This window comes from Camellia sinensis, chromosome 6, assembly GCF_055761805.1.
Source record: "Camellia sinensis isolate YWXY chromosome 6, ASM5576180v1, whole genome shotgun sequence".
NCBI lineage: Eukaryota > Viridiplantae > Streptophyta > Magnoliopsida > Ericales > Theaceae > Camellia > Camellia sinensis.
In genome coordinates, this window is record NC_138966.1 from 121,873,941 (window position 1) to 121,896,528 (window position 22,588).

A 22,588-nucleotide genomic window follows, 5' to 3' on the forward strand; every position below is an offset into this window, starting at 1 on the left:
ACCACTAAGGGTGGCAATTCGGTAATTAAGTCCAACTCTTTAACTAGCTTATTTAATCTAATTTAATCATACCTAATCAATTTTCAGATAATTGTACTATAAAATCACATAAATTATGAGGGTCATAGAACACTAATCGGTTTCGGATTCGGCCGCCGATAAGGCCTTCAATTAGCAGTTTAAACATATGAACATGAACAGATAATCATACTGTCAACAGATAAAATGCAATTTAACTAACGTATACTCAATCAATTCGGTTTCCAATTTCAGTCAGTCAGTTCAGTACTTTTAATCAGTTCAATTATCAGTCATTATCCGTTTCGTTTAACAGTAATCGGTGATTATCGGTAATCAAGCAGTCATTAATCAGTAAACAGTATGGGGGTTGTTACAGTGTCCCATAAGGACATGTTTTAAGTAGGATCAAGGGAGTCTATGGGGTTGATGTAACAACCCTCATACTGATTACTGATTAATGACTGATTGATCACCAGTTACTGTTAAACGGAACTGATAATGACTGATAACTGACCGATAATTGAACTGATTAAAAGTACTGAACTGACTGACTGAAACTGGAACTGAATTGACTGAGTATATGTTAGTTAATTTCATTCTATCTGTTTGATTGTATGATTATCTGTTCATGTTCGTATGTTTAAACTGCTAATTGAAGGCCTTATCGGCGGCCGAACCTGAAACCGATTAGTGTTCTGTGACCCTCGTAATTTACGTGATTTTATTGTACAATTATCTGAAAATTGATTAGGTATGATTAAATTAGATTAAATAAGCTAATTAAAGAGTTGGATTTAATTACAACCTTGCCACTAGTGGGCCACTCACACACACACACACATGAGCCTTGTAAACACTCCACGTATTGATTAAACCCACACTTCTTCTCACATTTTGAGCCTCAACCGACCCTAGAGAGAGAGAGACTTGAGGAGTTGGTTTTCAGCTTGAATTGCTTGGAATTGCTTGAGGAATTGTTGAAGTGATTGCATATTTGAGCTCCCTTCTTGAAATACAAGACTTAAGGTAGCTCCATTGTCTTCTTATTCATGTTTTAAGTTGAATCTTGCATGATTTATGTCATATTGAAGGAGTGTAGAGCCAAACATGGTTTAGATGGCGAATTGTAGCTTAATTGTTGCATGCATGTACATATATTGAAGTTTTGAGGTTGTAGTTCATAATGCCTCACATGCATGTCCATCTTTTGGTCATACTCCATGAGTTCATCTTGTTTTTGAAGGTTTGAGCTCTTTTGAAACAGCATTGAAGCTTTGAAAAGGATTTAAGATCATGCATGTCATGTTTGAAGAATGTTCTTGGAAAATGATTTGAAATTGGTTTGAATTAAACACCCTTGGGCTTTGATTTCTCGAATTGATCTTTGAATCATGTTACTCCATGTGTTTATAAGAGTTTTCCAGAAAATGAGCCCAAGAGGATCGGTTTTGATGCATTTTAACTTGAGTTTGAGCTTGGAGGTGCAATCTGGGTTTTCCAGATTTCGCACTTCCGCTCGAGCGGGGAAATTTACGCTCGAGCGTGGAATCCGAGCAACCAGCATATCTCTGCACTGTTTTGCAGTCCGCTCGAGCGGAGTATTGGGCGCTCGAGCGGAGTCATGTCTCAAGCTCGAGCGGGCGTCGAGCGGAGATTTCACCCATCCAGTACTTTTACAGTACGCTCGAGCGGGAAAGTTTGCGCTCGAGCGTGTACCTTTGTTTGCCTGTACGCTCGAGCGGGGAAACCTGAGCTCGAGCGGGACTCTGTTTTACTGAAAATTCTGTAACTGTTTTCTGATCGCATTTTTGCATCCTCATCCCATCCTAGGCATTTTTAGGCCTAGTTTAAGACATCTTGATGAGGATATCGTTGTAGAACACACCAAGGCAAATTAGGGATTAAGTTATGCTATTTCCCAACTGTGTAGCTTAGTGTGTGTTCAACCTGTGAACTGTGTAGGGTTGGCAACTGGGGAGACACGCTCTAGCATACTGTAGCCCAGAACTCTGTGAGTAACAATTGTGTAAAGATATGTTCAACTGATTATCTTCTGAATACTGAACTGAACTGTTTACTGAACTGGTATTATTTACTGAATGAATGTATGTCCTTTATTTCTGAACTGTACTGTGGCATCCTTAGTATTTACGGTTTACTGTTACTGTTACTGTTACAGAGATCTCTGTCGGTTCCCTCGTGGAACCACTACTGTTTACTGACTGATGGCCATCATTACTGTTCGGTCTTTTAAGACCTACTGTTACTGTTATGCTAATGGATGTACCACATATGACTGTTTACTGTACTGAACAACTGAATGACTGATTGAAATGAACTGTTTTCATACTGTAAGGACATTCATTCTTAACCTCTTTACATATTGTGTTATTCACTGGGCTTTAGCTCACTGCTCATATATATATGTAGGTGTACAGGCACCAGACCGCAGCAAGAGGCGTCAGGGTTACTCCAGTTTCGTCAAGCCAGCCTTTGTGCCTCACTGCGAGGTTCCGAGCCTACTGTTAAGGCTTAGGGGTGTTTTAGAATTTTCCCCCGCCTGTCTTCTGTACTGTCTAACTGTTTTGTATAGACTGACTGTTTACTGTACCGTTATACAGGGATTAGGTCCCCGCACTGTGTGACTGTTAATTTTGTATACCGTGTTGTACAGACGGAATGTTTTCGGTACTGTTACTAGGGGTTGAGTCCCTAGTTATATGGATGTGAATATTGTGTATACTGTTCTGTACTGGTTATGTATAAACGTATGAAAAGCCTTTTTGCATACAGACTGTCACAGCTCAATGGACACTATTTATTTACTGTATTGGCTTCCGCCAGGCCCTGTACTCTGTTTTACTGTATTACTGTTCTGCAGGCCTTCGGTAATCTCGGATTACTGGCCGGTTACGGTACTAAACCCATAGGGCCGGGTTTGGGTCGTGACAGTTGATTTATGGAGCATGATCATGATTATAAGGGGCGCGTAATATGATATGAATTGTCGAGATAAGAGTGGAGATCAAATTCAATTGAGGCATGATTCATTTTGATAATTAAGCTTGTAAGGTGTATTACATGTCTCGTTTTGATAATTTTAATTGTTTATTTTGTAATATTTTTTGTATATGTCATCCAGATAAAAAAATTAGATCGATTCGGTATTTATAATCTATTCAATTTATTACATTTGTCACAAAAAAAAAATTGATATATTTTTAAAAACATACTTATCATTCATTTTTTTGAGATAAATATGATAAATTGAATATGTTATGATTATTAGATCAACTTAATTTTTTATATAATGATATATACAAAAGGTCTGATAAAAATAAACTATTTAGATCATTAAAACATGACCCATAACATGGATTAGATGTGAGAGGGGAAAATCCAATGAGCAGAATGGGCCGAGTTATGTGTGCAATTGAGAGGAATTCACATTGAACAAAGGACTGGATTGCATGTGGAATGAGCCGACCTAAGGATAGTTCGAGCTAATGACACCATCTTCTGTATGGACCGAGCAATATTTGGCCGAGCCACGATTAACCGATTGGAAAACTCAAAGTTGAGCCGATTGATGGAAGTTAGTAAACGGCCTTGTGTCGGGTTATGGGTATCACGACAGGAGTTGCTACGTGACCCAATTGGAGTGCGAGAAGGAAAACCCGTCGATAGTTGCGCGTCAATACCGTTTGGTTATTTGGCCAAATGTTCTATGGCAGTTTTGACATGTACATGTGTAAGGAATAGAGAGAGCAGTACAACTATGTGTCCATGAAAGGACGAACAGAGTAGTGCGCGCAGATGCTGTATAAATGACGCAGCACCTCCATGTATAGGTCTGGGACATCTGGTTATAAAAGTTACCTACCCCATTGTCTTTCTCTCTATCTCTTCCACTCTAAGGATGCTAACTTGACCGTTTGAGTGATTTTTCGACAGCACATTCGTCGGGTAGCTTACCATTGTTGTATTTTTAGGTTATTTGGAGTGGAGCGAAGCGAAGTTTGGACACGAGGAGTATGGACAGTGACGAATATTTGCTCCCTGTACAAGATGGAAATCAAGTACTTTGTAAAAATATTACATTCAATTGTTTTTTTTTTTTTAAAAAAAAAAAACTACTTTATTTAACAGTAATAAAAAAAAACAATAATTGAAGTGATAAAAGTAAAAGGTCAAAAAAGGGAGAATATCAAAAAATGGACACTAGAAAAAATAATTGAAAATGTGTACATTATTCATGCATTGGGTTGGTTTGGGAAGTGAGTTGGTTTTTTGATTTTTTAGTTTTTTTAGCTATTTTAGCGTGGGTTAAAAAGTTTGGTTTGGAAAAGACTTTTTGGTTTTTTGACATTTTTTATGAGAGAAGAGTGTAATGATTATAAGTTGAATGTGATGTTTTGTTTGTTGTGGTTAAAATAGTCTATTTTATCTTTTGTACCTATTTTAGTCACAAACCATCTTCTCAAACGGACCTATGCAACTAAAACTTGTATCTCCATCACTTTGCAATTATATTTATTAATCACTATTTTTATGAAATTTTCTAAAAAAAAAAAAAATCCTTAGAATTTGATCCTTAGCGCTGTACTTGCTTGAAGGTTTGGAGAGTGAAATATAAGTGTGATTTATTCATATTTTATCAATATTTTTTATTTATCTTTTTAAGTCCTTCCTCAATTCTTTCAACTAAACACAACATAACATTAATTATAAAATTGCTAATCCTGATTTATTTGTTGGTTTGTTTGTTTGTTTGTTTTTGTTTTAAAATTTTCAAAATAAAACAAATTTTAAACATAAAAGTCGGAGTATTTTATTTTAAGAAGAAAGAAAAAGAAGTCTGACGCTCTACGCTGGTTTGCTCTACTCCTACTTACAAAAACACAAACCAGCACCCCAAAAACAAGTGATTTGCATCGATCTTAAACCCATTGCGGAAAAAGAAAAGAACTATTGGGGGGTTTTGTTCGTCTACTGCTGCCGCACCATTGTGTTCAAATGGGTCAAGTCCAAAGCGATGCAGCCGATTCTCCTCCTCCTCCTCCTCCTCATCATCATCAATCGGAGCGTTTGTCATCGTCATCGCCGGAAACCAATCAACCTGCTTCCATGGAATCTCTAATCGCTGGTCTCTCTCTACCTCTCTCTCTACTTGTTTCTTTTTTTTTTTTTTGGTTGGGTATCCTTTTTATGCTATATATTTGCGGTGTTTAGTGTTTTAGTATTGCAATTACATAGTTTTTTTGAACAAAACCTAATAAATAATAGTCTAACAGATGCAATTGAACAGCAAATTATACTTTTCTAGTCCATCTAGGTTTACGTCAATTTAGTCATTCTAGTTTAGTTTTAATTTAGTCTTGAATTTTTAATACTGTGAATTTAGTCCAATTGATAATGTTTTTTTCTAAAAAAAATTATACTGAAGTCAAATAAATGGACAAAATAGCTCATTCACTCTCGTTAGTAGGGATGTAAGAAAAACCAATAAAACCAAGCAGAGCCATCGAAACCGACCGAAATTTTAGTTTTCAGTCTGTTTTTCATAAATTTACGGTTTGTTTTTGGTTTTAAAACTTTTTATAGCGATGCAAACCGAATTGACCGAATTTTATATTTAGATATTTTTATATTATAATTTCTTAAAAATTATATGAGAAGTAATTAATATAATACACTTTTGTAATAAAAATTGTGAATATAATACACTTTTGTAATAAAAATTGTGGAGAAAAACATTTATACGGCAATTTTTATGTATTTTCTTCATTTGTTTTTAATATAAAATTCTGTAATTTACTATAAAACCTTTTAAAATTTCATGTAAATTTCTTTTCTATATCAAATCGACAAAATCGATAAAATCAAACTGTAGCATACGGTCTGTATCAGTTTTTCAATCTTAAAAACCGAAAGGATCGGTTCGGTGTTGCATATACTCGTAACATCGACTGAACCAAACTGCTTACACCCCTGCTCGTTACGATTGAATTTTTAACATTGTGTCAATTTAGAAGGAGTTTGTTTCATGGGATTAGACTTCATTCATGTCCAATATTGTTTAATTAAAAAAATGAAGGTCAGACTAATAGTCAAATACACATCTCATTGCCAGCTAGAATTAATAGTCCATTACATTGCAATCTCTCTTTATCTAGTCCGTCCAAACAAACAGCTCCTTAGTTCAATTGACAATGTCCTAATAAAGGAATAAAGTAGCTCATTCAGTCCCGTTAAAGTGGTTTAGGGTTTGCGTACCATTTGAAATGACCCATTCAACTATTTTGTTCTTAATTTTTGTCTAATTTCTTGAGGGATGTTAATGAGATTAAATTGACACAATGTAATTAATTAAAAGACAATGTTAATAGAATTAGAACAACAGGGACCAAGCAAGAGTTAAATTATAGGACCACATGTGTAGTTTGCCCAAAATGAAAGATACACTTGTCTTTCCTTTATTTTTTTGGGTACAATTGCTAGGTTTAGGTGATAAATCATTTCCCTACGTGGTTCAACAATTCCCAGCAGATGCCATTCGTCTTTTTATATATCCCTACAAATCATCAACATGATGGCAGCAAAAAACTGGATTCAGATTCTGTCATACCCTAGTTTGTCATGATCTTGCAATACTTTGCTAACCACAGCTTGACGCGTAAGCAAATAGATTATCCAATAGCCCATAATTATCAACAAAATAACAAAAAATAAAAATAAAAACAAAAACATATAAGAACTCCAGATTATGGATTTTTGTCCTTTTGGATCAACGAGAGAAACCACATAAGAGGGACTCAAGCTCAGTTTGGTTGCCTAGAAAACTAGGGAAATGAAAGAAAAGAAACCATGAGTAGTTGTTTAGCTTGTTTACATATGTGTACCATATTAAACAATGAAGTACCCTAAAATTTTCAAATCCAATTTCTCTTCTTCTCCTATATTTCCTCAGCAACCAAGCCAAGCATACCACAACAAACCAAGGCGGTTATGTTCCATAGCCTTTTGACAGTAACAACAAGAATTGTGTCATGAATTGTAAAAAGAACACAAACAAGGAGGAAACACTATAACCAAACAACCAAGTATGCATTATATTGAAGATATGTGCATCAATATATATAAACCCATTAGAAATGCTAGAATCTTCGCAGAATCAAGGACTAAGAGTTCTAGAAAGCAATGAAGTAGATAAATCCGTTTAATATGGTTAGATATGACAATATATATTGACCATAAATTAAATGCATTTCACACAAATCAGTCTCGACTGAATTAATTATTAAAAAAAAATAATAAACTGTTGTCCAAATAACTATTTTGGTGTATCTCATCGCATGGTGCATGTAATCTTGACATTCTCTTCAGTGGTGGCAATATATCCCCTTACATAAGAGTCGAGATAAGACGACCTTTAAAGAAAAGTACATGTAGTTTAGGCCCCACTGGATTGGAGTTTGGGAGGTTGGGTACTAACCTAACCTTTGGCATTATCTGTACAAAGTGGTGACTCTCAAGTTTGAACACACAACCACAAGGTTAGTGGCTGAGATGCAGCTATAAATAAATCTTGTTAAGACTATAATTAGCATAAATTATCATTCCAAAAACAATATGTATTGTTGATCCATGATCTAAAATATGTTATATCTATTTTCATTTTGTTAAATTTTGTACACAGTTCTTAAAATTCTATTTGATTTCTTTGTGTTCAGTGCAAAATATAATACACAATCTTAAACTGTTGAAGAGAACTATTGAATGTTCTTCAAAGAAAAATACCAACAAAAAAAAAAAAAAAAAAAAGAAGAAGAAAAAGATTGAGGTCAACAACAACAATAACCAAATTTAGTGTCCTTGAATTCTGTTGACTATTTTGAATTTATTTAATTTATTGTTGACATTGGTTTTCTTAACTATACAAGTTGCAGCCCCATGGTGCCTTTTCATGATAGTTTTTTATACTTATTCCCAGAAAAAAGAAGAAGAAGATGTATTGAATTATTCATGTCAATTGTAAAATGTGAAACAACACTACTGGCAGTTTCCCATTCTAAAAGAAAATATGAATACATATATATAAAGTTCCATATAATGCATATAGATTGATTGCTAATAGTTTAGAGAAAAAAAAAAAAAAAGAGTATAAGAAGACTTGGTTAATAATATATTGCAAATGGCTTAGTGGATGCATGTTTTTGCTTCAAACGAGCACTAAGGTTAAGAAATAGAAGTGTTTTCTTAAAATAAAAAATGGAACCCTAGGTTTGACTATTTGACAACTTGGAGAAGATTTAGTCTGATAGTTGTGGATCTAATCAATGAGAAATCATGTTAATTATTATACAACTTAACAAGCCAGAGTGCTACAATTTAGAGGCGAACATGGCCCTTGCTCCCCTCTAATTCCGCTCATGCCTACATGCAACCATTCAGTGACAAGTGAGTGACACATGACTTTACATGCAACTACCTATTGACATGTATCCGACATGCAGCCACTACGCCAAGAAGTATGTGGTCAGCTGCTTACAAGCAGCCACATCAATAACAAGCTGCTCACAAGTAAATAGCTTACAATTGTCCACCTCCAAAGGAGGTTTACCTTACAACTAAGGAAACTAAGAAAAATACACCTAATGACAAGAGTCCTAAATGTACATGACAACCTGAACTTAGAAAGGCTACTTAAACTCTTTTCTTTGAGCTTAATTTTGTTTCTTTCGTTCTCAAGGTTGGTCCTCCATCTTGATTGCATCAGTATTCATTGATGTAACCAGACTCTCGCAAATAATTTCTTGGAGTTTTTTTTCCCATGCTTTTCACTGAATATATAAAATGTAGAAAGCACTCTGATATTTGACAAACTTTAATTTTTTGCTTTGCAGAAGCTGCTGCATATGGCAACGATGAGAATGCGGTTTGTCCACTTCTGAAATTTAGATTTTCCGAATTTAGAGTTGAAGCTTGTGTGTTTGATTGTTCTTTAATAAGTTGGACTATCTCCATTTCAGTCTCTTGATGCGAAAGCTCAGAAGGCACTAGAATGCCCTTGTATATCTGACTTGAGGAAAGGGCCATGTGGTACCCAGTTCTCAGAGGCTTTCCTCTGTTTTCTGAAGAGCACTTCTGAAGAAAAGGTAACCAATGTGAAAACAGTTGATCATATGATCCCCTTGTATTATTATTCTTACCCTTTTGAATAGATTATTGTTCTTACTTTCTATATCTTGCATTTTGTGAGAAATAAAGTCAGGTTTTGATAACACATACTTCTGGTCTTCAAAGCCAATGATCTCATGTATCTTAACTGCAATTTGTGGACAAATGATGACCAGGTCAAGCGAGATGTGTTTATTTGAAACTTTGGTATCAAAAATTTTTTTTTTCTTTTCCTCATCTGTGACTTGTTTTGCCTTTTGCTTTTATTTTTTCATTATTATACCATTTGTGTGTGTGTGTGTCCTTTCAGCAACAAATTGTATTTTGTTAACCCCTTCATGAGTGAAGAAGTTTGGGCTTTATTTAATGCCTGATCTACCTAATCACATTGATAAATGGCAATGGTGTATTGTCCATATATATAGCCAGGATAGATAAATTTTCTGGTTTTAAGTTCGGGATACAAATTTTAGATTCTTCATTCTCTTCATCATCAAAGCATGCATTATCGCTCAGATGATTATGAATTCGTATGTTAAGAACTACACTCAAATCCCTATCTTGCAACTTCTAATATATAGATTTTTCTTCTTCTTTTGTTGTTGTTGTTGTGGTTGTAGGGCTCGGATTGCGTGCATCCATTTGTGGCTTTGCAGAGTTGTATCAAGGCTAATCCCAACGCATTTTCAAAGGACGTTTTAGCTGATGATGACAATGAAGTCAAGAAAGAAGCCGAGGCAACCCAAGAGCAAAGAGTCATCCCTCCCTTATGGGCTGTAGAATCACAAAAGCCAAAGCCCAAGCTTTAGGAAAATATTTACTTTATTTTATTTTATTTTATTTTAATGCTAGGCAATCCATTTTCTGACAATCATAAATTTCATCCCAATAGTTCCATCTTCAATCTATTTCTTGCAATTTTGAAGATTTAGCTTTTTTTCTCTGAAATATTAAATAGAAATACTCTTTTTATTTCAGATGAACTCCGAAGACCTAAAGCTAAACAATAAGAGGCATAAATTATGAAATATATTTATTATTTCTTTCCATCTTCTCTTGGTTATACATTGTATGACTGACTAGGTATAATCCACTGTTTATATTTTGTTATTTTTGAAATGTGTGAGATTGTTTTAATCTTCTATACTTTCATAAAAGGGGAACTCTGTTTTGGTCCCTCTTTTCCCAAACCACCTTAATGTTTTGTTTTTAAGAAAAGATCTAGCTAACGACCTGGGCATTCGTTAGCAATAAATAATATTAAAAGAGTTAGAATTTTAAAATGTATTTCACATATTTTCATATATTTTGTATACATTTTATATAATTTTACACACATCAAAATATTAACCACCATCCATTAGCTGGTTAGCATTGCCTTTTCCTGGAGGGCTAGTGTCTTAAATCAGTAGTACAATGGGAATTTTGAATTTTTGAAAATTTACAATGCCAATTTTTGTAAAACAAGAAACAAAAAAGGGCGTTTTTGTTTTTTATTTTTGTAAAAATTAAAAAAAATATATATATATATATATATTTGGTGAGTTGATAGAAGTGGTACCAATAATTACGAATGTGAGAGTTGTTGGAATTTGGTAGACATGGTGATCCAAGTGTCATTGTAGGTCACGGGTTAAAGTTTGTCAAAAGGTGATTAGAGTTCATCAGAATATATAAATATATGGTCGTGGTAAGAAAAGAATGAAAGTGAAAACAAGTGAAATATATATATTTTTTTTCATAGCCAAAATTTTCAAATTTTTTGATATCAGTAATATTTTTTAGAAAATAAAAATAATATACCAAACATGCTTTTGTTTTCAATTTCTAAAAACAATGAAAATGAGAACAATAAACCAAAAAAACAAAACTTAACAAACAAGATTCTAGTTTTGAGTTCTCAATGATAATTTTATGGTGGGGGGGACAAAATTAAAATAAAAAAAAATCAAAATAAAGTGTAATGAGATGAAATTATGGTGTAAATAGAAACTCCCAATTATGAGGCAAATGGGGCATTAAGGGGAATTATACAAGCAGCTTACGGTTTATTTTAATTTGAGGGTTTGTGTTAAACTGTTTAGTACAACTTCTGTTTATAACTTATTAGGCAAAGGTCTTGTTTGGTAAAACTTTTTTTAAGCTAAAATTCGATAACCAAAAAACAGAAGTTAAAAGTACTCATTTCTTAGTTTTTAAATAATCAATTTTTTTAAATTTATTTAAGCTATTTTTGCTTAATAAACTATAAACAGAAGTTGTATCAATTTTTTTTTTTTTTCAAAAATTAGAAGAGAATTACTTTTAATTTCTACTTTCTGATTAGCAATTTTTAACCTAAAAAAATCTTCACAATTTTCAAATTAAAAAGGAGGTTAGTATCATTATTGAAATTTTAAAGAGGTCCCTGCAATTACCTTAAATATTAGAATTTACTCTAAAATATTTATATCTCTTCTAAAAAAGAGTAAAAGTGATAGTTTTGAAAAATGAATTGATGAGAGCTCAACCCAACACTTCTGCCATCTGTCGATTAATCAACAACATTTCGTTTGGTTGCTGAGAAATCGACGGAAAATAAAGGTAGCGAATAAAGCCAAAATCTTGAGTTTCCCTTTATTTTGAAGGTCCAAATTAACAGTGGGAGCTGTGTTTTTGGCTTTTGGACACAACCTGTTTGTTGAAATGCTTATGAGAAAGTAATTTACTGTTCTTGGTGCTTCCGCGTATTTCATGATTGACTATTGTTGCCCCATTCATATGTCATGAGTTTTCTAATGATTATTGCTACTCTGGGCGTCATTTATCAGGTTAATTAGCTTCTGGGTCCGTGTAAATTTTTGAGTTGGTGGTGATTGGTCTTGAAGAAAATGTTGGTGATTGGCCTTGAAGAAACTGATAGTGAAAGAAAATTTAGCATCTTAAGCAAATATGTGGTTTGTGGACTTTGCAGCCAGGCAAAAGTGGCTGAAATGCACCATGCTGCATAGAATCAGTAATGTTGGATTCAATTCGTCATCGGTTATGGTTGATATAGGTAAGGCTCATTTGATTACTCTTACTTTGCATCTGAAGATGCTTATTGTGTTATGTTTGAATGTACTTGAAAGTTTTGGGATTTAGGAAAGAGTTCAAATGGTTCCATTTCAAATTTCCAAGTTGATTCTTGACCATCATTTTCATGTGAAAATCTGTCTAAGCAAATTTTAGTTTTTTGCTTCATAGAATCCAATATTGAATCTAAATATCTATTCGTGGTAACAGGAAGACCTATTCATAGGTTACTAGCTCATTCAGTTTATTCTACTCTGGAAGCAGTTGGCAGGTACAACAATAAAAATAGTGGCAAGGCGACTTTGGCAAAGGATTTAGCCTGTTTAGTTGATGAATCTTCTAATATTGATGACAAGAAACCCAAGACTCGTGCAGAGCTTAAGAGATCGCTTGAACTTAGTATAAAGAAGAGGGTGAAGGAGCAATATATAAATGGGAAGTTTCAAGACCTCATGTGCAAAGTGATTGCTGATCCAAAGACTCTTCAGGATGCTTATAATTGTATTAGAGTGAACTCAAATGTCGTCTTAGCTTCAGAGAGAGATTACAACCCTTTTGAATCCTTGGCAGAAGAGCTCTCTTCTGGAAATTTTGAAGTTGGTTCCAATGTTTTCTCTATCTCGACAAAAGGTGCACATAAAGAAGTACTTGTCCTTCCTAATCTAAAGTTGAAGGTTCTTCAAGAAGCTATCAGGATAGCTTTGGAGGTGGTTTACAAGCCCCACTTTTCTAAGATCTCGCATGGTTGTCGAAGCGGAAGGGGACATTTCTCGGCCTTAAAGTACATACGCAAAGGAATCTCTAATCCTGACTGGTGGTTTACATTGCTTATTAACAAAAAGCTTGATGCTTGTATCCTTGCTAAGCTCATCTCCACCATGGAGACCAAGATAGAAGATCCTAACTTGTATGCTATCATCCAGAGCATGTTTGATGCCCAAGTACTAAATTTGGAGTTCGGGGGTTTTCCGAAAGGCCATGGTCTTCCACAAGAGGGAGTTTTGTCCCCAATTTTAATGAATATATATCTTGATCTGCTTGATCGTGAGTTGTACAGTATGTCAATGAGATATGAAGCTTTTGATACAGGGATTCATAGTGAACATGATGGGTCCCACTCCAAGCTCCGTAACTGGTTTAGAAGACAGATGAAAGGCAATAATATCGAGCACAGTGGTGGGGTGAGCTCGTGTGTAAGAGTACATTCTTGTCGCTTCATGGATGAGATTTTTTTTGCTGTTTCAGGTTCCAAAGATGTAGTTCTTGCTTTCAAGTCTGAGATTCAGAGTTATGTGCAGGATTCTCTCCACCTGGATGTTGATAATCAAGCAGAAGTATTGCCATGTAATGGTTCACTTGGGGTTCGATTTCTTGGCACTTTAGTTACAAGAAATGTTAGAGAAAGCCCGGCAGTAAGAGCTGTTCACAAGCTTAAGGAGAAGGTCGAGTTGTTTGCTTCTCAAAAACGAGAGTCTTGGGATGCAGGGACAGTTAGAATCGGGAAGAAATGGCTGGCTCATGGGTTGAAGAAGGTTAAAGAATCTGAGATCAAGCATTTAGCTGATAGTAGGTCTCTTTTGAGTCAGATATCCAGTTTTCGTAAACCTGGGATGGAAACTGATCACTGGTACAAATTTTTACTAAAAATATGGATGCAAGATGTGAATGCTAAATGTGCAGAAAGTGAAGAATTTATCTTATCTAAGTATATTGCTGAACCAGCACTTCCCCAAGACCTAAAAGATTCATTTTATAAATTCCAGAAGTGTGCAGAAGAATATATTTCTTCTGAAACAGATTCAATAGTTGCTCTTTTGCCCAATTCCCCCTCTTCTACTGAATCTGTCACCACAACAGAGATTATTGCTCCAGTAAACATCATAAAGAAGCGTCTCTTACGATATGGATTGGTAAATGCCAAAGGGTTCCCCTGTGCATCACGCATGCTTATTTTACAAGATACCATTCAAATTGTTGATTGGTTTTCAGGAATAGTTTCGCGATGGCTTAGGTGGTATAGTGATTGTCACAACTTCAGTGAGATAAAGCTCATTATTTGTGATCAGGTAAGGAAGTCTTGCATCCGGACACTGGCAGCAAAGTATCGAATACATGAAACTGAGATAGAGAAAAGATTTGACTCGGAACTGAGGAGAATCCCCGCAACCCAGGAGTTAGAATATGAGTTGGCAAATGAGACACTGGATTTGACATTGGATTCTCAAGCTTCTGATTATGATGATGATGCTTTATTGTATGGAATTTCTTACAGTGGCTTGTGTTTGCTGTCTTTATCAAGAATGGTGAGTCAATCAAGGCCTTGCAATTGCTTTGTTATGGGTTGTGTGGCTGCAGCACCATGTGTTTATACGCTTCACGTGATGGAGAGACAAAAGTTTCCTGGTTGGAAGACAGGGTTTTCGAGTTGTATCCATCCGAGCTTGAATAAAAGGCGAATTGGGTTATGTAAGCAGCATTTAAAAGATTTGTATCTTGGTTGTGTATCTCTCCAATCTATTGATTTTGGTGCTTGGAAATGAAAATTTTCCAACAAAGTTAGTCTTTATTGATGCTCATTAACTAAATTCACAGAAAAGGATCCTCTCGAGACCTTGAATTATTGATCACACTCTCGGGGGATGGCTGATAATATTACATTTGGAGCTTACAATCTTATAGAGATGATGAGGGAGTTCAAGAAATCTTGGCACACAGAACTCATCTCGGTTGAGAGATCTGATGAACTGCTTCAGAGTGAAGTAAAGAGCTATTTGTGTTGAATAGTGAGTTGAAGTATGAAGCTTACTAGCTACCAGGAGAAATCAAACATCTGTCACCTCAATTATATATTCCCAGTGGTATCATTATATCTCTGTTACCTTCCATTCATTCAAAGAACAAGCAAAAACAAAGGATCTAAGAGCATTATCTCTCCTCACTTTAACTTTAATATGAAGTCCATAAGGGTGGCATCTGATATGAATCACATGATTAGATCAGATCTCTTGTACGGTACAAATCATCCTCCATAATTTTTATTTTATTTTATTTTTATTTTTTTTCTTTGAATTAAAGACTTTTTGAAACCCCCTTACTTGGAGGGGGTTTCAAAAGTCTTTCAAATGAAAAACTGCTAATTTTCCCACAAGACATTTATTTTGGGTTTGTATTGAGAAATAGGAAGATATCCCAAGATGTTGGCTGACACAACAAAAATGCATTATACTTCAGATTGCTAGAAGTGCCCCATAAAATGTAATGGTTTTTACAATCGTCTGAGGGGCACTTGAGAAACTATTTGGCAGACCTTCAAAGACAGAAGTAAAGTAAGTCTTTGAGGGTGTTGATATGGCAGCTCAAGGAAGTTTTCAGCCATTTTGGCTTTTCCACCGAAATTCAAGAGGCCTTTCAATCCCCTTTATCCATTGGTCTTATACAAAACCAAATTTATTAAATGGATTTTTCTTGTTGCAGGTACGAATAAACTTAACGCTGATGGTTGTTCCAAAGGAAACCCTGGGGAGACCATGGCGGTCTATTCAGAACGAAAGAGGTGTGTGGTTATGTTGCTACTATGGCAGAGCTGTGCAAGATCTGTAGGGACTTCCAGAATAACTCACTCACTGTTATTCTGGAAAAGAAAACGGAAAATGTAGCGATTAAAGCTGACTCTTAACTTGCTGTGAAATTGATACAAGATGGTGATGAATTGTTGAATATTCAAAGTTTCTCTTCCAAAGATGTAATTGCTCCATTAACCGGGTTCTAAGGGATGGAAACCAATGCGCAGATGGGCTATAGCCAATTTGGATGTTGCAAAGGAAGAGCTATTGATGTTTATTGAAAGAATTAGAGATCTTTTGGCTGCAGACATGAATCATGTTGTTTTTGAAAGGGCCTAATCCTCTGTGGCCCCTGTTTTGGATATTTTTTTTTCCTTGTTTGTTTTTAACTTTCCTTGTTTGTTTTAATATATATATATTCATTATGTTAACTAAAATAAATTTTACAATTTACTTTTTTAACATAAAAATTCATGATTTGATTTATGATTTGACAATAATGGAGGTAGGTGTATGTGGCAATGGAGGTGAAGTGGAAACTGATCGAGTAGTTTATGATAGGACTTAAAGAATAATTAGCTTTGCCATATACGTTGTGGTGTAGGAGTTTTCCTTGGTTCCCTGATGGTTTTCAAGGGATAAAAGGTTTGGCATAAAAGTGAGGATCCAGATTAAAGATGTTTGTAGAGGGTCCAAAACGGATCTTAAAAACAGTACCTACAATGAATAACCAATAATTATAGTGGACTGTTCAAATTAAGATGTTGATACATGGTCTTGCTAGACTTGTTTAGTAAGTTATATGAATTTGACTGGTGAACATTTTATGAGCCATCATATCATCAAATGGAACGGAAATCTACCGGACAGGTTGAAATGATCAAGGCACGACACGAATACGCTTGAATTAAAAAAAAAAAAATGAGCATCAAAATCAGAATTGCTTTTTATTAGCCTTCTTCAGATATGTATGTAGCAACAGTTACATGCACACCCTTACAACAAAAAAAAAAATTCACAATTACAACAAATTCATCAATCAGAGACTAAGTTAAGGGAAGGAGGAGGAGAACACCAGCAAACAACCTCGCATCCAATACCCGTGATAAAGCAACCCAGAAAACCGGTAAAGCAATCCATTAAAAAGAAAAGGAAAAAAGAACAAGAATATACAAAAGAATCACACAAACAAGAAGCACAATGTTCACTAGCATCTTGTCAAACATGGAGTTAGTTTAGTCGAAGCTTGATGAGCGGCTCCACCTGCCTCGCAAGTATTCCTCTAAAGAGACGGTTTGCTCGACGCTGCTCGTGGAGAGAGAATCTTCCTCCACGTCAAGCAGCGCGAGGTTAAGATGGGACAGGAGATTTGAACGTGGAAAAGCTTCATCGTCAAGCGAGTCGGTCCCTTCCGAAGCGTTGACTTGTAGCCTTGCCCACTTGGTCATCTCAGAATCACCCTGGAGGAGCTTCAAGACCTGTTATGGACAAGAACACGCAAGGATATTATGCTACTAAACCATAGAAATCTGCATATAGGCACTGGGAAAATGTAAGAGGTACATCTTTTTGCACAAGTAGTGCATGAAGTGGGATGAGATTGACATCCACAGACATGGAACACAACACGGACAAGCTGACACGGATTTTTTTTTTAAAAGGACATGATATATGGGGGACGTGCCAAAATAACTTTGTCTGCGGTTTTCTTAATAATACCTAAATTTTCACCTCCACAAGACGTTGGATTTCCACAAGGTCTCAGAATTAAGAAACAGATTTAGTTTGTCTACTTAGAAACCCAAGCATTTAGGGCAAAATGACCCTGTTGCTAATCATCCCATGCTCTAAAGTTCTAAATATGAAACTGAGAAAGCACTACAAAATCATTTCAGCTCAACCTTTTCCATACAATTGGATGCAATCTTAGATACTTAGAAAGTAAAATTACAAGGAGGTGAGTTCTTTTATAAAAAAAAGAAAAAACGAAAATGAGGAATGACTTACAATGCTCATATGGGGTCGAGCTCGTGGTGCACGTCTGATACAGAGAGTAGCAGCTAAAACCATCCTCTCCATTTGGTCACGATCATAGCTGTTGGCTAGGCTCAGGTCTAATAATTGGGCAACCTTTCCACTGTTTAGAATTGGTTTTGCCTAGAAGAGGTGATTTGCATTTTAGTATGAAACACGATCATAATGTGAGTAAACCAATGAGTAGAGGACATACCCACATAACCAGGCTCTCTTGGCCCTTTGGATGGTCATTACTTATAGGCTTTCTTCCTGAAAGAAGCTCGAGGAGTACAACACCAAATGCATAGACATCGATTTTGTCATTAACTTTGCCATACATGAAATATTCAGGAGCCAAGTAACTGCAACATACAAAATGGTTTAAATTAACTCAATTCAGATTTTTTTTTTGTATGTCTTGTTTTTGAAAAGGATCCAAACAGGATTTAGAAGTTGAAGAAAGTACAAACCCAAAGGTCCCTGCAATATCAGCACATGTTATATGTGATGAGGACATCGGTGCCCACTTAGCTAGTCCAAAATCAGACAACTGAAACCAACCAAAATGGTTAGCATATTGAGAAAGTGAAAACCAAAAATATCAATGCCAATACACTGCAAGGTCAAGTTCAATTACCTGTGGTTCAAAATCATCAGAAAGTAGTATATTCGATGATTTCACATCCCTGTGGATCACAGGTTTAGCATTTGCGTTGTGTAGAAATTCCAGTGCCTCAGCTACACCAATAGCCACCCTATATCTCTCGCCCCACCCAAACATGTTCAGGTCCTTCTTATTACCTGATTTAGAGAATGCCCATAAAATATAAAGTAAATCATGAACTATGGACACCACAATCTTCAATCTCAGTTACATTTGAAGTGTTAAACAGAAATTATCGTGTTACTGCATACCATGAAGGTTCTCTTCCATGCTTCCTCTTGATAGGAGATCATAAACCAAGAGAAGATTGCCATCCTCAAAACAGAATCCAAAGAGTGAGATAATGTTCTTGTGATTTAAAGCAGTAATAATCTCAATTTCCAATACAAACTCCTTTAATACATCTTCAGACTGCTTCAAGATTTTCACAGCGATTTCCTTGCCATCGGGAAGGCAACCTCGATAAACTTTACTGCTTCCTCCTTTTCCAATCAAGTTTTCTGGAATTACAAAAACGATCAAGTCAACTAAACATTCAGAGTTTATTAGATCCAAAAATCTTATCTCAGAAATGAATACAAGTTAGGTGATCCAACCAGGAATGAAATTCGATGTTGCCTGCAGAAGTTCCTGGTATTTAAACAATCTGCAAGTTGCAGAGTACTTCTCATGAAGTCCCTCTAATTCTTCTGGTAGGCTTCTTGAACTGCAAGGAGAAGATGGAGCGGAAAAGGTCCCAGCATCAACAGGAACGATGGCCCCACTTTCCCCATCTAGTTCAGAAGCTTGATCTTCTTTGTTATCACAGATACTTTGCTTTGAATCCGCAATTGCCAAACAGTGTCTGCTGGGCAACTGCATTGCCCACTGAACCACAGAAGTCTGCCGCAAAGGCCCATTAGAAGGTAGCTGATCTGATAAAATAGCTCGGCGAAGAAGTGGCCAACCAGGTCTTAGTTCAGGCAATTCTCTTATCAACAGCGAAATCGAACTTGATGCAGCCTCTAGCTTTGGTACAGCCACTAGAGCCATCGAGTTGTTATCTTCATCGCCGTCACCAGAAGACTCATTTGCTGATTGGACACAAGAATTTTCCTGTGAAACAGAACCCGGGGAACAAATCGAACATTTCTTTTTCAAAGCAGTCTCTTCACAATCAGAACTTGCTTTTACCAAGGCCAACTCCAAATTTCTACATGTACCCGGATCACTTGTTGCTGCCAGATTCTCATCTGCTTTTGCTCCATGTAGTACTTTGGAATTCTTACTTAGTGACCTTTGAATTGCACCAAGTAAACCATGTCCGCGGTGATCATTGATTCCTGCAAAAATAATGAAAATAAAATAAAATAAAATAAAAAGGTCAGAACTTAACAAGTATGACGTATAGATTCTTATTTTGAAATAAATACAGAAGCAACAACCTTTTGCACAAGCATTGGTTATCGAAGAGGCTTCTCTCTGAAACACAACCTTTCCATTATCAACGGCGAGTATTGTGCAATCCTTCGGTAGTTTTTTTGCACAGTACTTGGCAACAGAGACAGATGATCGGATTTTATGGTGTTTTCGAGCAGTTCCCAGTATAAGCTCGGTAGCAATGTAAGACTTCGCTTCCCGAACCAGGATTTTTCGGATCGATGAACCTCGGCATAACTTAAGCTTGAGATCCACCTGAAAATTTTCACCATGATCGCAAATCGTTAGTGTTGAATTTGGCTAACAACAAAATGTGGAAATGGGATTTGTTGCATTGGCTGGGACCTGAGAAAACTCAAAAATCCTATTTTGGCTGAACTAGAGTGGAATTCATGAACTTGTCAAAGCCAACACATTTATAAAAACATAAGTTTTCAGTTTACATATTAGTTTCTCTTGTGATTTCAGTTTCTCAACAACCGAACAGAGATGATTGTAGAAACATAAACTGAGAAAAAGAAAAAACAAATTCTTGAATTTTTCAAAACAAACACAATAACATAACATAAGTTTTCAGTCACATACTAGTTTCTCTTGTTATTTCAGTTTCTCAGCAACCAAACAGAGGTGACTGTAGAAAACCAAACTGAGAAGAAAAAGAAAAGAAAAGAAAAAAAATAAAATAAAAATTTGTTTGGTTGCCGAGATCCACTGACAAAGTTCTGCACCCAGAAGCAACCCGTAATGTTCCAATTAGTTGCTCAGAAAATGCAGGAAACGAAATTGAAATTAGCATTTCGAGCTTTAGATTTCTCAACATTATAAACCCAGTAAAAGCAAAACACTAGTGCTACTAAACCCAAAACAACTATTTGACTTTAGTCGAGATTCGAGATGAGTATTCGATCTTTCGGAAAAGTGAAACAACAAAACAAAAGCCAGTAGGTATTTCTAATTCACTATTTTCTTTTGTTTTCCCAGGAACCAAACAGTGGGTAGTTGAAATAATTCAGCAAGAAAGCAAAACCCAGAAAACATTACACAAAAAAGTCCAAAATACGAGAAATCCAAACCTGTTTCAAGTTGCAGAAACCTTCATACACAGCAAGAATAGAGTCAAACGCTTTCACAAGCGAGAGAAGAGAAGATTTCCCATCTCGATCCACGATTTCTACACATACCCATTTCACCAAACCAGTCAATCAACACTTCAATTAACCAAAAAACTCAAAAATCAAAATGACCCAACAACAATCAAAGTCCCAATTCTCTCTCTAAAACATACCATTGTTATTCAGAACATGAATAGCGATCACGCGATCACCAGGCTGAGCAACCTTCACCAGAGCCCAAGTCAGCAACTCTCTGCTCTGAGAATCCAACTTCACACCCACCACCACCGTCCGGCCGCCAGAAAAATCCACTTCACTCTCATCTCCGGCGAGTACAGTTTGAGTCATTTTTAATTGTGGGTCAGATTCCGGCGAGTGTGTCAGATTCCGGGCAGTTCATGAGACCACATTGGGGGACTAGAAAAGTATATAAAGACGCCTTTTGAGTGAAGGCTCAGAGAGAGAAGGAATGGCTTAAAGCTTAACCGTCGTGTTCGCTCGCTTTTTTCGGTAATGCTTTTCGAGCTCGTCCGTGGCTGTGTGTGTGTTTGTGTGTGTGGTGTACCAGACTAAGAAAGAGAAATGGAGCCAGTCATTGGGTGCTACTCGCTCTACGTTACTATGATGAGTCTGCTTAATATGCCCCACTTTTGCAACTTGCAAGGGACTTGCTAACCATGAATAATGAATTAATGGAGTAACATTAGGGATCCTTAAAAAAAAAAATTTATGAAATTTTTTTATTTTTAGATAATACATATAATAAAATATTATATACTAATTAAAAGATGAAATTTTTTATAATATTTTTTTTAATGATTTCTGACATTATTCTTAATAAGGTAAAAAATTAGAAAGTATTACCATCTCTTGTGAATTTTGTGTCAAAAGTTATACCCATATTGAGACATCTGATATAGATTTAAGGAAGATTTTCTTTTTGTCCAAAATTTAAATTGGAAGGCGTTGTTTGGATCTATAAAATTCATCATAGATCTCGTTTTGATGATCAAAACTATTCATTTTGTATAGCACTTCATATATTTTATCCACAAAATATAGGTCAATTCAATAATTGTAACATATTTAATTTATTGCGTTTGTTACACAAAAGAAAGGGTGACAATTATGTTTTTAAAAATAAATCATCTATTTTTTGAAAAACATAGTAAATTGAATAACTTACGATTATCGGATTATTATAAAATACTCGACAAAATGAACAGTTAGGATTATTGAAATGAGCCCGTGCCCTCCAATCTAGATTTTGGACTAAAAAGAATCTTCCTCCTAGATTTAAAATTGGTAAGATATGAATTATACCGAGAATTGTGATATGTAGATATACTTTTTTTGGTTAAATTTTTTTAAATTGTTAGTAAAAATTCAACAACCATAACACTACATCACGGTTAGATGATGTTACTAATTAATAATAAAATTATACATGAATAATAAACCCACTCTTCTCATATATAACTTCTTATTTAAAGATAATTCAAGAATTGCCACATATATGATAATATATGTCAATGATTATATGATATCACTATTTATTT

At 35.5% G+C, this 22,588-nt stretch overlaps 2 protein-coding genes and 1 pseudogene across 8 annotated transcripts; 2 read left to right on the top strand and 1 right to left on the bottom strand.

The window, feature by feature from the left end:
* Positions 1–4,800: 4,800 nt before the first annotated feature.
* MIA40 (Cox19-like CHCH family protein) lies at positions 4,801–10,248 on the top strand. Its single transcript, XM_028208045.2, has 4 exons — positions 4,801–5,167; positions 8,928–8,959; positions 9,054–9,179; positions 9,822–10,248. Exons 1-4 carry the CDS (start codon positions 5,038–5,040, stop codon positions 10,008–10,010), a joined length of 477 nt encoding a protein of 158 aa, XP_028063846.1. The 5' UTR covers positions 4,801–5,037; the 3' UTR covers positions 10,011–10,248.
* A 1,399-nt stretch (positions 10,249–11,647) lies between these two features.
* LOC114267057 (Intron maturase, type II family protein) lies at positions 11,648–16,288 on the top strand. 6 transcript variants are annotated; one of them, XM_028208049.2, is made up of 5 exons: positions 11,673–11,900; positions 12,012–12,238; positions 12,466–13,448; positions 13,554–15,267; positions 15,730–16,288. In XM_028208049.2, exons 2-4 carry the CDS (start codon positions 12,133–12,135, stop codon positions 14,793–14,795), a joined length of 2,331 nt encoding a protein of 776 aa, XP_028063850.2. In that variant the 5' UTR covers positions 11,673–11,900; positions 12,012–12,132; the 3' UTR covers positions 14,796–15,267; positions 15,730–16,288. The 6 variants fall into 6 exon arrangements, with proteins under 6 accessions (XP_028063848.2, XP_028063847.2, XP_082730745.1 ...); XM_028208047.2 differs by having other exon boundaries at positions 11,648–11,784; positions 12,466–15,267; XM_028208046.2 differs by having other exon boundaries at positions 11,650–11,900; positions 12,466–15,267.
* Positions 16,289–16,924: 636 nt separating this feature from the next.
* LOC114267058 (protein kinase STUNTED-like) lies at positions 16,925–21,636 on the bottom strand (annotated as a pseudogene). The gene is made up of 10 exons (XR_014332916.1): positions 21,203–21,636; positions 20,991–21,088; positions 19,923–20,172; positions 19,095–19,820; positions 18,750–18,998; positions 18,472–18,635; positions 18,305–18,384; positions 18,049–18,196; positions 17,826–17,975; positions 16,925–17,296 (listed from the first exon to the last, which is right to left on the bottom strand). The product of XR_014332916.1 is annotated as a protein kinase STUNTED-like (transcript).
* Between the last annotated feature and the right edge of the window lie 952 nt (positions 21,637–22,588).

Excerpts from the sequence above, each read along its gene's own strand:
- MIA40 (XM_028208045.2), top strand. The coding sequence starts at position 5,038 with ATGGGTCAAGTCCAAAGCGATGCAGCCGATTCTCCTCCTCCTCCTCCT. Across the intron at positions 5,168-8,927 it reads CATGGAATCTCTAATCGCTG|AAGCTGCTGCATATGGCAAC; the intron begins GTCTCTCTCTAC and ends TTTGCTTTGCAG. Across the intron at positions 8,960-9,053 it reads ATGGCAACGATGAGAATGCG|TCTCTTGATGCGAAAGCTCA; the intron begins GTTTGTCCACTT and ends TCTCCATTTCAG.
- LOC114267057 (XM_028208047.2), top strand. The coding sequence starts at position 12,133 with ATGTGGTTTGTGGACTTTGCAGCCAGGCAAAAGTGGCTGAAATGCACC. Across the intron at positions 12,239-12,465 it reads ATCGGTTATGGTTGATATAG|GAAGACCTATTCATAGGTTA; the intron begins GTAAGGCTCATT and ends TCGTGGTAACAG.